At 31.1% G+C, this 16,774-nt stretch overlaps 1 protein-coding gene and 1 long non-coding RNA gene across 25 annotated transcripts in view; one reads left to right on the top strand and one right to left on the bottom strand.

The window, feature by feature from the left end:
- LOC143256934 (uncharacterized) overlaps nucleotides 1-16,774 on the top strand; it is a 496,333-nt gene that overhangs the window by 440,700 nt on the left and 38,859 nt on the right. For 8 of the 18 annotated variants that reach the window (XR_013031615.1, XR_013031625.1, XR_013031626.1 and 5 more), the window contains one exon: nucleotides 8,510-8,709. This is a non-coding gene — a long non-coding RNA (uncharacterized LOC143256934). Of the gene's footprint in view, nucleotides 1-3,938; nucleotides 4,045-8,509; nucleotides 8,710-10,072; nucleotides 12,273-16,774 lie in introns of those variants that run through there. The other 10 variants (XR_013031623.1, XR_013031614.1, XR_013031628.1 and 7 more) reach the window with 3 other exon arrangements.
- Nucleotides 10,228-16,774, bottom strand: part of LOC143256931 (C-Maf-inducing protein-like) — an 80,413-nt gene continuing 73,866 nt past the window's right edge. For 5 of the 7 annotated variants that reach the window (XM_076514823.1, XM_076514821.1, XM_076514820.1 and 2 more), the window contains 4 exons: nucleotides 12,538-12,684; nucleotides 11,523-11,628; nucleotides 10,781-10,851; nucleotides 10,228-10,529 (listed from right to left, as the gene is read on the bottom strand). In XM_076514823.1, coding sequence (XP_076370938.1) covers nucleotides 10,476-10,529; nucleotides 10,781-10,851; nucleotides 11,523-11,628; nucleotides 12,538-12,684 — 378 coding nt within the window. In that variant the 3' untranslated portion in view covers nucleotides 10,228-10,475. Of the gene's footprint in view, nucleotides 10,530-10,780; nucleotides 10,852-11,522; nucleotides 11,629-12,537; nucleotides 12,685-15,329; nucleotides 15,440-16,774 lie in introns of those variants that run through there. The other 2 variants (XM_076514824.1, XM_076514825.1) reach the window with 2 other exon arrangements.

The raw sequence follows: 16,774 nt of genomic DNA, 5'->3' as shown, positions 1-16,774 counted from the left end.
TAAAATTTCAACAACCTTAAGTTACCTCTAAATGTTAAAATAATGAGCTGTCTAAGTTGTTTATTACATTTATTATTATTTAGAAAAAGTAATTTTTTTGGAAAAGCTTAGATATCTTACAGATGGTAAGGTTCCTGGTCTTTATGTTATTTATCTAAAGCTTTACAAAATTAAGTAATAAGTTAATAGGAGTTCAGCTGAAATTGTTCAGAACAATTTACACACAGCAAATTCTTGATGGTTATTAAGAAACCAATTAAAGGGCTTATGGAACACCAAGAAAATTACAAGCCAGTATAGCTGGGTAGTTAGTGGTGTTTACAAATCAAATAATCAATTACTCCTTAACTGATTATTACAGTGTTTCTCAAACCGTGTTACATAAATCAAATAAACCAGACAGTTGCCTTCTCTCTAATCAATAATTTAAGAATAATTAAAAAACATTGGCCACTGGCAGGTGCTGCTTCTAGTAGCCTTTTTTTAGTCAGAAGTTTAAACACAGTGACAGCAGCAGGTAAGTTTAACAGGTTTGCCATAACAAATACAGGACCAGTAAGTCTTGTGGTGATCTAAAACAGTAACAATTGGAAAGACTAATTTTGAGTAATCGATTAGTCTACATGAGACTGATGGATGTAACTGCTGTTCACAGGTAATTAACAAGCTTAGCTTTACAGGCCAGTCAAGTTGACATATGTTTCTGGTAGACTCTGCTAGTAGGAATAGCTTGGGAAAATAGCACTTTGAAGGTTAAATTTGGATTAAAGATTATTGGTATATTTTGAGAAAAGGGTTTTTGTTGTCTCAATGATTTGATGAAAATTTTTGTTAAGGATTATATGTATAAGGAAACCCCTATTTATGTTATATATCTAAATTTCCAGAAGGCTTTTCATAAGATTCTTAACAGTATGTTGTTTAGTAAGTTGAAATATTTACAGAACTGGAGAAAAAAACCCAAGATGGAATAAAAATTTACTTGAAGGTAAAAAAAGTGGAGGTGAGGTTTGTGATAAATAGAACCATTCTACTCAGGAAAATGACTGCTGACTGTTGGGATGTGTTAAGGGTCTACTTTGGACTCTTAATTGCTTCATGTGTGTGTCAACTATATGGTCTATGGTTTAAGCAGTAAGGTTTCTGAAGTATCTTATGGTATTGAAGTGATGATTAAGGCCTATATTTTAGAAAGTGCTTTCTTAATAACAATAATTGGAAAATTTTGCTCAGTGGGCTATTCTGTGGAAAATTAGTTTCAACTAGGACTGTAACAAAGGATAGTTTTTGACCTTTGGTAGTACTAATTTGCATAATTGATGATATAACTATAATTGCTAATTTATACTTCATTAATTTATGTTACAGATAATTTGTATAAATGAAATAAAACATTCACACTAATTTCTAAACGTTTGTTATGTAGAACAGTAATCATGTTTTTTGTATTATAAATAAAATTTAAAAAATGCATATTGTTTATTTACATATGTGCTACATTTGATATTTATATAGCTTTTTGAGTAAGACTGCATTCCAAGAGCACCCAATTAAAAGTGTAGCTGACTTAAGTTAAATAAATTATTTTTAACAGTTGTTCTTTGAAGCATTTTAACAATGGTAGTATTTTGTAACAAAATTGATTAATCGACATAATAATAAATAGTACGATAAAACAGATGAACACTAAAAGTTTGTTTAGAAAATAAACACAGACCTTCAACTATAACAAAAATTTACAAAGAATAGTGTCACCCTAATTATGTTTTAACAAAACTGTCAAGTAATTAAACTTATGCCTTGGATAAAGGTGTCAAGCAAATTAATAAATGGTAATGTTAATTAGTGGAAATAAACATTAAAATAGAACAGAGTAACAATAACATTTTGGTTACAAAAGAAATAAGGACTTTTAACAATTTGTACACTAGCCATTTAGTGCATCTTATTGAAGCAATGCAGCTGTCAATTGTACTTCTTTTCTCTTTGCTTCACCACAATGGTCTGCTCCTATACAGGAAAGGAGCTGCTTTGTATAACCTTCTGGTACAATGTGTGTATGGGATTTATCTTTAACAGAACAACAATGTTTTGCATCATGGACATTTTACACATCAAAATATTAAAGTTTCCATGTGAGTGGCATTTAATGTGTGATTACTATTCAAATACTGTTATTTAGATTCCATTAAAAGGAGGTAAAAAATCTAATACTGTTTGAATGCTATCTTAAAATTTTTGAATGTTTAGAAATATTTTTAAATTCCTAACTTGTAAATGAACCTTTGAACACTGGCTTAGTTTTAACTTAATGGCATAAAATATTTTATAACATTTTCAACCAAAGGTGGATTATGATGGAAATGAGCAGATTAAGTATCCTGGGCATATCCAACAACATCACTGAGTACTCACTCCATTACAGGGCTTTTGAGGCACACTTATTATAAGTAGCAACATTACCAATATAACAGAAGAGAGATTCCTGAAGAGAAAGAGGTCTTGCACATTTATATCCTATTTTAAGATGAGACTCTTGGATATGAGTATCATTCAGACTAGTGTCATGACAGGTTCTGGGATGGTAAAGATAAGTCATAGCTAGAACTTCTTTAGCATTAATTTGTAGAACTTGTGATGAATTTGCCAGCTAGTTCAAATAAGTGCAATAGTCAGCTCACATGTGGTGTCATGGTAGATGGTTTGGAATTCTGTGAATTTGGCATCACCTACCATATGGTAATAATGAACATGAACACAAAATTGTGTTTTTAGTAGACACTGGAGATATCAGAACATTATTGAATCTTGCTATATGTATATACATCAGACATCTGCCACTTTGTTATGCTTACACTAGTTCTGCTCAAGTGACAAATTAGATATAAGTGAAGTTGTCAGCTAGTTTTATTTGTACAACAGGTGATCTGCAATTCTGTAGCAAAATCATCTAGTGTTAACAAGGTTGGGCTGGAAAATATTAAGGAGATAATGATATTAGTGAATGTACAATTGGTTACCCATGATGAAAAGGAGGTGTAGTTTATTGTTTGTCAACAGCTGAGATGGTTGTCAACTTCATGACAGAGATAGTCTTAACACATCTGGTCCCACAAATAATGTTAACAAAATGTGCAATTGGATCAGGTAACACTCATATAATCACATAACTGCAGCTAAAGCATTCATGAAAACAACAGTCTTTGAGTTTTTGTTCTAAGTATCATCTTGTTTGACCTACATAAATCAACCTAAAGGAATACCAAGTTTAATATATAATGTCTTTGAATGTTAAATAGTATGGAGATTGTTTAACTATCATTAGAAGATTCTTCAAGCTGTTAACATTTTGAAATAGAATTGAAACTTGTATATTTTTGGGATGTTGTAACTTAATTTGAGAATGAAAAAGAAAGAGTTCTGTCATTTGATTCTGCTTCTGTTTTCCTGTCGTCTTTTTGTTTAGTGTTTGTATGTTTTATGAAATTTTCTGGTTCTGTAAAGACAGTTGACCTTTGCATAGTAGCATTTTATCTATTTGTAGTTTTTGTTGTATTGTAGATTGTTTTACTCAAGTGCAATTTGGTTTGTATTGATGAATTTGTTGGTTTTGTAGTTTACCATTTATGCCAAAACTAAAAAACATTAAATTTATTCATTTAGGTAATAAAAAAAATTGAAATTCTGTTTAAGTTAAATTGTGTTAGTTGAGACCTTTATATATTTTGTTATAATGCCTTAGAAAAGTTTGACATTTCTGAAATACATTATACACAAAGAAGTTTTTAATTGTACTAGAACAAACTCAGATAACTATTAACTGTAACTATTTGAAATAGACAGTATTATCAAGGAAGTCTAAATTTTTATTACTTGATTTATTACATTCATAAAACTACTTTCAAAATATATAATATGACATTTTTTATATCCTTTAGGTTCTACTTTACTTCCATTTGAAGATGGAAAGATGCATGTTTATAGCATGCAGTTTTGTCCTTATGCCTGAAGAATATAATTGATGCTTACAGCAAACAATATTCAGTTAGTTATTGGTTATCATGATTTTCCTGTAGAATATGTTTTTGAATATCTTGTTTGTAGTAAAGGCATCATAAATGAATGACAAACAATATTAAAATATAAACAAACTTGTCAAAACTCTAGTGCTTTCAATGTGGCCTAGTGTTTTGTCAAGTTTGTTTTTTTGAGATATGGTTTTCTATAAAGAAAATAGGTTTATTCTCACAGGTGTTAGGATTTTATTATTATTTGTATTTAATGTACTTAACCAACTTTCTTTTTTATCCTGCATCTTTTCACTTTGATAAATGTAAACTATTTAAGTTGGATTGATATTTCTCTAGTTATTTAATGATAAATGGTGTAATCTTAATTGTTCTTTTCATAACATTTTTTAGTAATATATCTGTATTTTGTGTGATGGAAATGTTTATAAGATTTTTATTGTTAGTATAGCTTATTCAGTCTGATTGGTCATGCTGCCAAGAGGAGTGGGCTGCTATTATGAAAGTTTGATTTCAATTTTAATGAATTAATGCATTTTGATGAAGCATGATATTTTAAATTTGTTGGGGATTCTTTTGTGTGGAAGGTCATGTTAAGAAATGTGTCATTCTAGACTCTGTATTTTGGTAATAACACTATAATTAGAAATGCAGCTGCTCAGTAATAACAATAATAAAGTTATTCTTTTGCATGATTTTAATGAAAACATTTGTAAAGTTGATAAATAATGTACATGATTTTAGTAAAGTTGCATTTCAGAAAGTGAAATATACTTTGAAAAAAAAAATTGTGTGGTTAATTTACTTGTGGAAGAATGCACATAAATGTGGAATATTTTTATTAGCTCAATCAAGCTAACTTAATTCTAACAAAAAATTCAGTCTGAAATATATAAAAAATGAAATTATTAACACATTAATAAAGAAAGCTTACAAGAATGTGAATGAATGGATGTCAACAAAGACTTAAAATACTCTCTCCATCATAGAACAATAAAATGGAATGGAAACATAGTTGTAATAGTTATTATTAATCTCAAACATAGTCTCTGTCACAAAGTATAAGAAGAAAACATCATATTTTTCAGTTGTACATAAACAGTGTATGGTAATATGTTCATAGAATGTGTTTTAACATATCAAGTAGAGAAATAAAAGGAACATTAGTTGAAGTGGTCTTTTGGGGGGAGAAAAATATAGAATTGATACTTGCGATGAATATTGTGCATATGATGATGTTAGATTGTGACAAGTTTCAACTCTGTCTCAAAAGCTTGAAAGGCAAAAGCATGTGGAAATAGTAATGCATTCTGATCAACATTGACCAATACACTATCTTAGTTGGCATTCTAGTGTACAGATATGTGTTTTAACTCATTCTCCATGTGACTACAAAATTTTTTGTTGTGCTTGATCCAGATGAATATCAGTTTCAACTTCAAGTGTAACCTTCTTGTGTTTGATTTTCATGGTTTCTACTTTGTTCATATGAATTTGAGTTTTAATATGGGAAATGATATTATTTCTGTCATAAGTTGACAATGGTTCTGACACTAGTTACAAGACTTAAGAGTTAATGATGTTCTGTTGGTGAAGAACACATTTTAGTTTGGGAGGAGTTTTTGTCTTATGTTTGGATGTTGTTGTTTTTTTCACGTTACAATTTTTGTACAGAGGAAAGGATAGAACCACTGCATGAAAAGTTTTCTTTCTTTGGTACTTTCCACTGATACTGTGCTTTTTTTGTAACCTGCTTGGTTAGATCTTCATCTTTTTTTCACAGAATACATGTGGTAAATTTTTAACAGGTATTTCTCACTTCCTGTAGGTATACCCATATTCAATGCGTTTGTGTGAGCTGGTATGGATGGATTTAATTTTTAAGTGTGATAATTTAAGCCATTCATGTCCTTTCTACCCATTGTTGGATAATTCAGATTTTTATATTTATTTTACCATCTAGGTTATTTTAGTTTCAGCCTGCATTTGAAGTTTGTTTGCTGCTTTATTTTTGTTTACATTTTTTATTGTTAATGTTATTTAGTTTTTAAGTTTTTTTCTTTTCTACTAGTTGCATCTAACTGGGGGTTATTTGTAAGTCATATTTTGTCATTGTTAACTGGGTGCCTTTTTATTCTAATGTTATTTAGGGTAGGTTTTATTTTCATGTCCTTTGTCTTATATATTCTTTAAGTGGACTTATATATTTATGGGTTGTTTATCTTCTGAGTCTCTTTAGTTGTTTTGTACTTTTGGTGTAACTTAATGTTTTATGTTGAACTTTTTGATTTTCACACTTTGTCAGTTCATTAGTAATGACAACTTTATTTATGTTCCTTAGTTTATGGGTCTTTCTTGGTACACTTTGCAACAGTTCTATTGTTTATATGGGTTCTTTCTGGGGATTTCTGTCTTCCATTTCATGCCTCCCTTTATCCTTTTCTTAGATCTTCTTCCCTTCTTTTTAGGATTGTATCTTGTCCAGTCATCTTACCAAATTTCTTCAAGTCTTACCTACAAAGTATTTTACTCCTGTCTTTGTTTTGTCTCCAAATAGAAGGGAGTTTTGAGTCCCATTATTGATCTGTTTTGTCTGTATACTTATCTGGATATGTTTTGCTTCCTCATGGAGTTCTATCTTTCACTTACGTGGTTTCTTTTCCCCAGTGTCTCATCCTTTTTCTGCAGTTCCTCTCTGAGGATTCTGCCTTCCAGTTCTTGATGCTATTGTTCTGTCTTTCTCCAGCTCTGTATGTATTTTGTCAACTGGTATACTCATTTACATGTTATCTTTACTGGTTTCTGCTCACCTTTTCTAGTGCCTGGTCAGTCAATCACACATGCTTTCTTCTTCATGAAGCTGCTTCGGTGGGGTTTCTCACCAATCAAATTGGAGTTCTTTCCAACTTTCTTGCATTATCTTATTCATTTGGGGGTTCTTTTCATTTCACATCATTGTCAAGTTCAGTCTTCTCCACTTTAGCTCCAGCTTATGGAGCAGGCAGTCATGTTAGCCCTTCATTTTGCTCCCTTTCTGCATGTGAGGCTCTATTTATTTTGAGGAAGAAGACTTTTTTGGAAGCTATCATTCCCTTGTGCTGGACAAAAGTGCATTCTCTTCATTGGATGCTTCTTGACCAGTGGGACTTCCCCATGATCCCATCTCCCTGCCCTCTAGGATCAGGGCCAACCTTGCTTGGTGGTTCAACAGGGCTTTACCATGGTGAGGCTTCCCATTTCTTTGTCTCATCTTTCATCTCATCTGTTCACAGGTGTTTCCTTAGTGGGTTAGGGAGGTTTTTCTTGATTTCCCAGAAATTTGGAGTCTGTGGCTATTTGAGGAGGCTCCTTTTCATATTCACATTCTGGAACCTATAGCAGTTCATTGGGCTCTGTATTATTTCTTCTCCCTCCTTTGGGGGAGCATGATTATGGTTTATTCTGACAACACCATTGTTGTCAACTTTATCTCCAAGTAAGGACAAAACAGTTCCAGATCTTTATCTTGTCAGCCTCTGGATTTTGTGTACTAGGACTATAACCATAACATAACAGTTCTGGCAAGTCATGTTTCTAGAGTTATGAATATTGTGGCTGATCTCTTATAATGTCCCAACCAGGTTTTTCACAGTGTGGTCTCTTCATTCTCAGGTATTTTTGTGGATGTGTTCTCAAGAGGAAACATCACATATATGTATGTGTTTTTGACTTGTTGAAATGTCATACTTCCATACTTTTTTGGTCTACATGTGGGCAGATGCTTTTAGTCAAGATTGGAAGGGTTTTCATTTATATGTCTACCCTTCATTTTGACTCCTTTTCTTGGTTTTTTCTTTTATCCAGACCACTCCTTGTTATTTTCTGCTGGTTACTCTGTATCGTGTGGTTCAAATGTGGTTCACTCTGCTCTGTCCTTATTGAAGCAATAGACTCTGCCTTTTTCTATTTACTGTTCACTTCTCTGATGACCACAATTTGTTGTTAAGCGACCTTTTAAACTGTTGCTTTGTATTTTTTATTTCATTTCATCACACATCTGTGATGAAAATATGTATGGTAGCAATGCATCAGGCTCTCTCATGCAAGTTTAGGAAATATTCCATCTAATTTTTAACTGTTATTTTGCCAGATTTTTTACAAGAAAAACTAATTATTATTTTTAGTTTTAAAGGCTACAGGGTGGTTCTTACATAATTTTTATCTTTTCTCTTAAATTTTTTTTTAGTTGCATTATTGGAGTGTTACTTAACATTTTAGTCACTTTGAATTTCTTTTCCCAGTGAATTACCTTGGTATTATGGTATTACATTATTTGATATAAACTAAGTGCCCAACCAGTTCATTAAGCTTTATATAATTACTAAGGTAGCATGGCCTTACACCTGCTAGAATGACATTATTATTTATAATGAATATACACAACAGCTAGGATTGTTATATAGTGTGGTGACTTAAAAGGTTATGATTTCTTTTCCTTGTAGGTTCAAAGTCTGGTGTTCTAGATTGTGTAATTTGGCTGTTGGAACATTTGCCTGCAATTCGTTTATTGTGTAATGAGCTAATAACTATATTTTCAACTTCTCTGTCTACTTTGAAGCAGGAAGGAAGATCAAGGCAAAAGTAAATTTTCTTTCAGAAGAACAACATTCTAATTCTATAAAAGACTAAAGGACCAGAAGCTGTAAGTATGATAGAGAGTTGTGATTGGGTTATATAACTTTTTCAGTAGGACTAAAAGAAATAATATTACATTTATGATAAAACATATGGGGAAAAAAGCTATATTGAAAGAAAGAATTTATTATGTCATGTTGCTTAGTTAATAACTGAAGTTCAATGTGTTTATTGTATTAGCCATATGTTTAAGATAGAAAAGCAATGAAAAGCAAGTATTAATTAAATCAAATAGTTTATGCAAGTAATTTCTGAATGGATTTAAGAACATAAAATCATGATTCATCATTCAGAACAATTCCTATAAATGTACTAAAATGGTAAGAATAAAATTTTGTGATTAACTCTACATTATTCACAATAAGTTCATGTTTTAGAGGTGTATCTAAATATATTAATTTTGTTGAGTGAAACTGATTTTTATAATATATGGAGCTGTAACGTGAATTATTACTGTCAATAAAACAGTTGAATTTAGAGTTAGTAGAAGTGTATTTTACATTTTAGTATCTACAAGTGATTTATTAGTTTACCTATGAACATAAATGGTTGTATTTGTTTGTCAGCCATTAATAAGCAAGTTTTGTAATGTGTTAGATTCAGCTGAAAACTAAATTAGTAAAAACATATAAAAGGGTTATGCACATAAAAAGAAAAGATTTGAACCTATAACAATATGATGGATGAAGTAGTAATAATAGATGAAAGTACTAGAAAATGATATGAACCAATAACAGCATAATGTGTTCAACTTCTTGGTTATCGTGAACTGCTTTTTCCCATTGTAAAAATTACCTTTTAGTGCTTAAATACGTAAAGTTTATTTAATAACTTTCTCCAGTCATGTTTAAAAGTATTGAAATAAAAGAAATAGTCAATTATAGTCAGAAATAGTCAGATTGTTTTATAATGAAATTATATTTTCAGTTGCTTTTATTAAGTCCAAAGAAAAAACAAAAACATTTTTATGTGTGCATTTAAGATATACTAAGAAGTTTATTGACTAGATTTTAATAATTTTCTAAACGTTCTGAATTTTTATGACACAAAATATTTGTCTCTTGTACAATACAGTGTTTTCTAGTTATATTTACTACAGTAATACTGTTACTTTGTTGCTAAATATAATACAAACTAGCTGGTGTAAGATTACAGATTTTTGTAAGAGTTGAATAAGAAAATAATTTTCTTCAGAAAGAAAACATCTTACCAACCATTTGTGTTAATTTTTATGATTAGTAATTATTGTGTAATAACATATAGGTATTCTTTTTTATGCTAGTGGTAACTGGTTTTAGATTTTATGTGCAATTTTCATCATTGTAGATTAAATAACTTTTAATTTTTTATATATTTTTTTTCTTTTTAAGTGACATCATAATGCTCTTTCATGAAAGTAACTTCAGTAACGTGATCAAGATAAGTTACAGTTATGATTATTATCTGGTCCCTTAGAGCTATAAATCATACATATACATATCACATCCAGTATGTATGGATAACCAGAACAATACAAGATAGCAAATGACCTTTGTTACTATTTAATACATACAGTTATACATATCCTTCTTTTAAACATCACATCTTTTGTATAAAATTAACTATGGTAACATCCACTTTGTTCCAAAAATCCACATTCTTTGTATTAATATTAAGTTAAACATTATACATGATATCTATGTGGGAACTACAGTAGTTTTCAGGTGTAGCACACTTGTTCAGGATATATTGATATATAATGGTGCTTCTTTTTTAGCATTCATCAGTCTATATTTACCAGGCATCAGTGTATCGAATATCACACTCTTCTAATGCTGGAAGTTTGGTCTGAAAATGTCATGAATTGTTTCAACTCCATGATATTTAAAACCATGCATTTTTGTAAACATTATTTCTTTCAACACTTGTATTTGGTGCCAGGAGCCCTCTAAATTCATAACATTAGTGTATAGAAGTCATAGTTAATATTTTCAAGTTTTTGTAGTTTAAATAATAGAATCACTAACAGTTTTAAATATTTTTATCAAATGGGGTAACAATACATTGTAAATAAAATATGGTATAGATATGAAACTCACCTTCAGCTGTTCAAATGTTTGAGAAGACAAGGAAGTACTGTTCAGGTTTAACTTCTGGAGATTTTTAAGATCTAAATAAGAAATAATGATTTTGTTTTTTTTTGCATGACTGTAAAGTTCATTAACACTGACATCTTTCTAATATAGATATGTTAATTGAAGATGTTGTGATAGTTTATGCTCTTTTAGGTCCATTCAGTAATTTCCTTGTGGGATTTTCCTTAGTTGAAAAGTATTTGCAATACGCATTATTATATCCAGAAATTTATAGTGTATAAATGAACAGTGACAAGATAACAAATAGTTTCACTGTGAGTGAACTCAGAAAGTAACCGATGATAATTGTTTTTGACTTTTATTAAACTTAATAAATACTAGATATCTTGAAAATCAGTAGTATATAGTCTGCTACAATATTGGTTAATTTTATTTGCCTCCTATCAAAGTGAGTCCAGATTGAATTGCCTATTGATTTAATGTTCACAAACTTTGTAGATATATATGTATGTCTATATACATATATATGTATAGAGATTTTAATTTTAGATAAAAAGTAGGAAAGACTTTACCCTCAGTTTTCAAAATGTAAAGTAAAATTACATCGAACTACAATTTCCCCATGAAGGATTCCATGCCAAGATGGGATTATCTGTTGTACTAATATTTTAAATAATTTGTGTATATAGTGTTAGGATAGGATCTGTCAGAGAGATCCAGGCTACTTCATGAATTAGGTACTTACTTGATAGTGTAATGAGTCCTTTGTCTGTAACTTGGGTCTCACACAAGTTGAGCACCTCCAGTTTGTAAAGGTGTTCTGAAATCAACATAACACCTGAATCGTCAAACTGAAAGGAACAAAATTTTAAGGAATAAGAAAATATATTATTAAAACAAGTTTAATATAGATCAGTATTTTGATTTTTGTTATTCATATAATAAATTCACCCTACAAACTGCAAAGTTAACCTAACTACTAAATTTGGCTGCAATGAAAGAGCATTAAGATGTGTTTATACATACATATATATACCTAGAAACAAAGCTTTATCAGACCAAAGGCTCTATCTATAAAACTGCTTAGAGCTGACATTACTTGTAACTACTGTTCTCAACTGATCATGTGGATTTTGTTACTTAATGTAATTTTGTATGATTCCATATCACAGGTTAAAATAATTTTTCTTAAATTCTTGATCATCCAGGCAGCTTGAGGCATAACTGATTTTAATAATGTGCAAGTTATAATAAAATTAATTGTAAATATAAATTTGTATACATAACCTCATAGTGCATGTGTGTGACTTTGAAGAGGGCATTGGCAGGTTGATATGAGAGAGTGCTTCCCAAAGTCAACAATATTAATCCAATAAGAAAGTAGAATTCCAAATTAGTAACAAATTGCAATGTTTCCCATTATGTTATGTATATTTCTTTCTTGAATTTGGACATTTCTTTCATTTACAATAAAAATTGGTTTTTAGAAAGCTAATGTAAGCAGTAAATTAATAACTTACTTTGGTTCTAAAGTAATTAAGTAATGTAAACAAATATTATATATATCACAAAACACAGTAACAAGCTAAAACTGACAAGTGTTACATTGTCACCAAAAGCATTCCATTAACCTGGGGAGCAAACTGAATTATGATATCATTCAACACTTCTTTGAGGTATTCATTTTACATTACTAAAATCATCAACTCACATCACTGGTCATCAAGTTATTCAGATATAATGTGATGGCATAGGCTCACCTGGGTAGACCAGAGACTGAGATAACGTAAAGAAGGAAGCTTTATTAAGTGTTCAGCACTGACACTTGTAATCTTGGTAAAAGCAAGAGACAACCATTCCAAGTTTCCAAAAGGACCAGAGCTCAGCAAATGTTGTAGGTCACTGTCCTGTAACAAGTTTTAGAATAACACTTCAGACAAAAAATAATAATAGGTGTCTTTTTGTGACAAGAGGCTTAGAATAACGATTCAATCAGATATGAAGAAATAGTTATTTTATTGCAAAAAGAAATTTGAAAGAACATTATTATTACACATACACACAGTATTTACATCCTACACTGTTAAATTCACATTCAAGCATATTTGGGAATATATTTAAAATGTTCCCATACCACCATATAATGAGTACTTGATGTGGGTGGTATGCCATTCAGCTTTTTTTTTTAGGAGGGCATAAAAACCATACTGTTACCTATTAGTAGACTTGAAAATTATTCTGGAACTTTTCAGTTGCCTAGGGCAATGCTAGATATCTTACCATATCTTTCTTCTTCCTTTTGCACAAGTACAGGCAGCAAGATGCAACACATAGCAATAGTAAAACAGAGTGCAACTTACAGAGCCACTTTTCATAAAGAGTTTAATTCACTAATCTTCCTCACTGAAATGATAGTCATGACTATAAGAAGAGAAAGGTTCAATAGATGATGTAATAAGTATTTATGGTGGCAGGGAACTGGGACACAGAAACTATATATTTTCTTTTAGAATGTCATATAAGAATGAAGCATGAATTACACAAGGTAGTAGAAGGATGAAATGAATGAACCCTTTTGCTACAGGTTTGACTGATATGACAGAGTGTGAAACCAAAAAGTAACTATTAGTTTCCATACTATAACTTTTAATATGATACATGTGTCTTCACAGTGTTAGGCAAGTTTAAAGTGAACATTACTTCTTTTGCAAACAAAAAATGAAATTTTTTAATCAAATACTTATGTAAAACTTTGTCCATGAATATATGGAGTCAAAGTGTTGACTTTTCCAAGTGCAAATGATTTTCATGTTAAGATTAAAAATACTTTTATTGATCTGAAATTTTCAAATTTCATAAGCATATGTCTAAGATCTCCTAATTAAATATCAAACTCTTTTTGATAAAACTTTAAATTTCATGTGTTATTTTCTCTACCCTAACCTTGACTGATCTTGTAATTGCTATAAAGAAATTTCTGGTAAAATTCTCACTATATAATGATATAACAGAAAGATATGTAGCTTTCACTATATTACTGCACATAAGTGATTCTAGATCATAGTGGAGCTCCTTTTTATTATATTTAAATAATAAACTACTTGAAAATTAACATAAAATAATTTGAAAATGCACTACTCTACACTAATATGAATACAAACAAAGGAATGTTGCATGAAGTAAATCTTAAATTGACCAACTGATTAAATTTTCAAAGTTGTTCTAATTTTGAAACAAAGAATAAACAGGCCTAGATTTATGCACAGGATGATTAGGTTTTATAGAAAACTCTTGATGGTTGATGTATAGGTTATATCTGTGTGATTACACAATTATTATATGTTTAGTTAATACTATTATAAAAACTCAAAAAATGACCATTTCAGGCATCCATTATCTCTGATAATGAGATATTTTTTCAAGAATGATTAATTTTTCTTAACCAGTTTAATCAATTAACTTTTGTCCAACACTTTGAAAACAGCAGTTCCAATTATTAACTATCTGTAAGTATATAGACTGGCAGGAGATGTGATAAAGGTAGCATTCATGGAGGCAGAATAATCTGTTTTTACTCCTTTTTACCACTGGTTGATTACAAACAAAACCTTGTATTTAAAACATTTATATTGTAAATGCTATTTGTAATATGTAAACAAAATTTCACATTTTACTAAGAATTATAGGTTTTATGCAGAAAGGTATGTCTAAACTGTGCATCTGGTGAAGTTTTTTTTACTCTAGGTCATGTATTTAAGAGTTATTTTAAATATGCAATTTCATTACAATCTCCCTGAATATTAAGAAGAAGGATATTTTCAGTTCATTGCTCAAAATCTTTTCCAAAAAGAAACAGTGTAGTTTCTGGAACCCCATTAGATTCCATTAATTACTCTCCAGGAAAAAAAAATCATTTGTGCAGAACTGAACAGAGCTAATTTGATAAATGAAGTGGGGATTTTACCGTCATAAGTACAATGTTACTTTTTGTCATTACTATAGATATTTTTACATCATGCCTGTTAAGTCTCATTTCTAATTATCTTCTCTTCAGGTCAATACATTGCTACAGGGGTCTACAGCTGGCACAGTTTAAAAACTACAAATTTAAATCTTCAGTATTTAGTTAGAATATATATTTACATAAGTGCATTTAGTAGCATTAATTACATTTTCATGCATGTGTTTTGCTTGTATTTAATTAGTATCTTTGTTAACATATTGTACAAATCACTTCATGTAGACAAAGGCTGCATACTACATCTATTCTTCTTTAAGACTTATGTGACCCAATTTTTGTGTAATGCTCTCAGAGTGAGGACTTACTCATTTCAAGGTGTGATATGAATATTTGTATAAGTTAGTGTGAATTCTGGATTTATCTCTCTTGAATATCTTTATTGGTAATGATAATTAATGTAGATAATCAGAGGTGTGGATACTGCACCATGACGTTTGTCTTACTTGAAATATTTTTGCTCCTGTTTTATATTGTGTGGATATGTTTTCTTCAGCATAGAGAGTTTTTTGAGGCAAAAATAGAGAAACTTACCAGTTTGGTAAAGACCAAGCATTCATTTATTTGTTTGCTTTTTTTTTTGCTATCCATGTCCTTGTGCAATAGATGTGAATGAAATGCAGTGGGGATAGTTTTGCCTGTTGCTATTGTGGAGATAAAAGAAGTGAAACTTATTAAAACACAGTTTTGTATTTCAGTTCAAAAAAATTCATTCTCTGTAGATCAATATACATTTTTATGAGAAGTTTGAAATCCATGCCAAAGTATAACTTCAAGTATTACTGTATAAGTCCTTAAGACTCATATAACCACAGTTGGCCAGTGATTTATGTATTACGTTTTGATCAATTTGTTTAAAATACTACTGCTAACCACCTGCTTCTACTAACGTTATTTGAGATTTATGGGAGTAATATGTTCACCCTGGACCATACACTCATCAAGTAACATGACTAAAGCATTTGATGCTCATTCTACTGTGGACCTGATATACAATTCTAGATGCTGCCAGGTGTTGAAAAATGCACCCTATCACTTCAGTGTTGTAGTCCTCCAGACTCTCCAATGCACTATTATTCTTCCTTCTTCTAGTGGAGTATGAAATTCATTGCCACTTGCCAGTTCCTAGCCACTGGGGTGGTGGACCATGAAGGTGTGTCCATCTGAGTGTGCATGATACCACCTAGTTTTAGAATTGGGTTGTGGCATTTTGTGGTGGTCAAATGAGTAACACCTTTCCTACTGTAGACCTAATGTACAATTTCAGAAGTTGGATGTAGCATTCCACTCTGTATTGCAGTTTGCTCCTCCAGCTGAGACCTTCCTTTGCACTATCCTCCAGATGTTGGTTTATGGGGGTCAGATATTGGTTGGAGATGGTTCAGCCACATAAGTACTCATGGGTGTATGGCTGATACTCTTCTCCCACTGTGGCATGGACAGTAAATCTAAATTCCACAAGGTTTTGGACTGAAGATGCAGCCCCTAACTTTTGGTTCCTCTTCCTATCATCCTATGGATGGCAATTCCTGATGTAGCTGGTGTTGGTTATAACTGTATGTGGCAGAACTTCCTACTTGTGTTAGGCTGAGTACTCTCCTCCTACTATTGACTGAGCAATGAAATTCCCTTTAATGCCAGGTTTGGACCTGGGGTGAACACCCACCTAGTTTTCCTTCTTCCTGTTGTCTGTGGGAAATTAGTTCCTGGTGGATCTGGTGTTGATTGCATTGAATGTATGCACATGCAGATACAGGTTCTTGGTATGGGAACTCCTCTTCTCTGTAGGTACACATTTGAGAGGTAAAAAGTAGAGGACTGTTCTTGCCATGGATCTGATATACAATTCTAGATTCAGCCAGGTGTTGATTGAGATTGTACTTCCATTTATCATTTATTGTGCTCTAGCCACCCATAATTTCTTTATTTTTTGCAACCTACTCAAGCTCCCACCTTTTACATTTTAGCAACATGTTACT

Source organism: Tachypleus tridentatus, chromosome 7 (assembly GCF_004210375.1).
Source record: "Tachypleus tridentatus isolate NWPU-2018 chromosome 7, ASM421037v1, whole genome shotgun sequence".
Classification (NCBI taxonomy): Eukaryota; Metazoa; Arthropoda; class Merostomata; order Xiphosura; family Limulidae; genus Tachypleus; species Tachypleus tridentatus.
The sequence above is the reverse complement of the archived record's forward strand: the minus strand, read 5'-3'. Positions and strand labels throughout refer to the sequence as shown.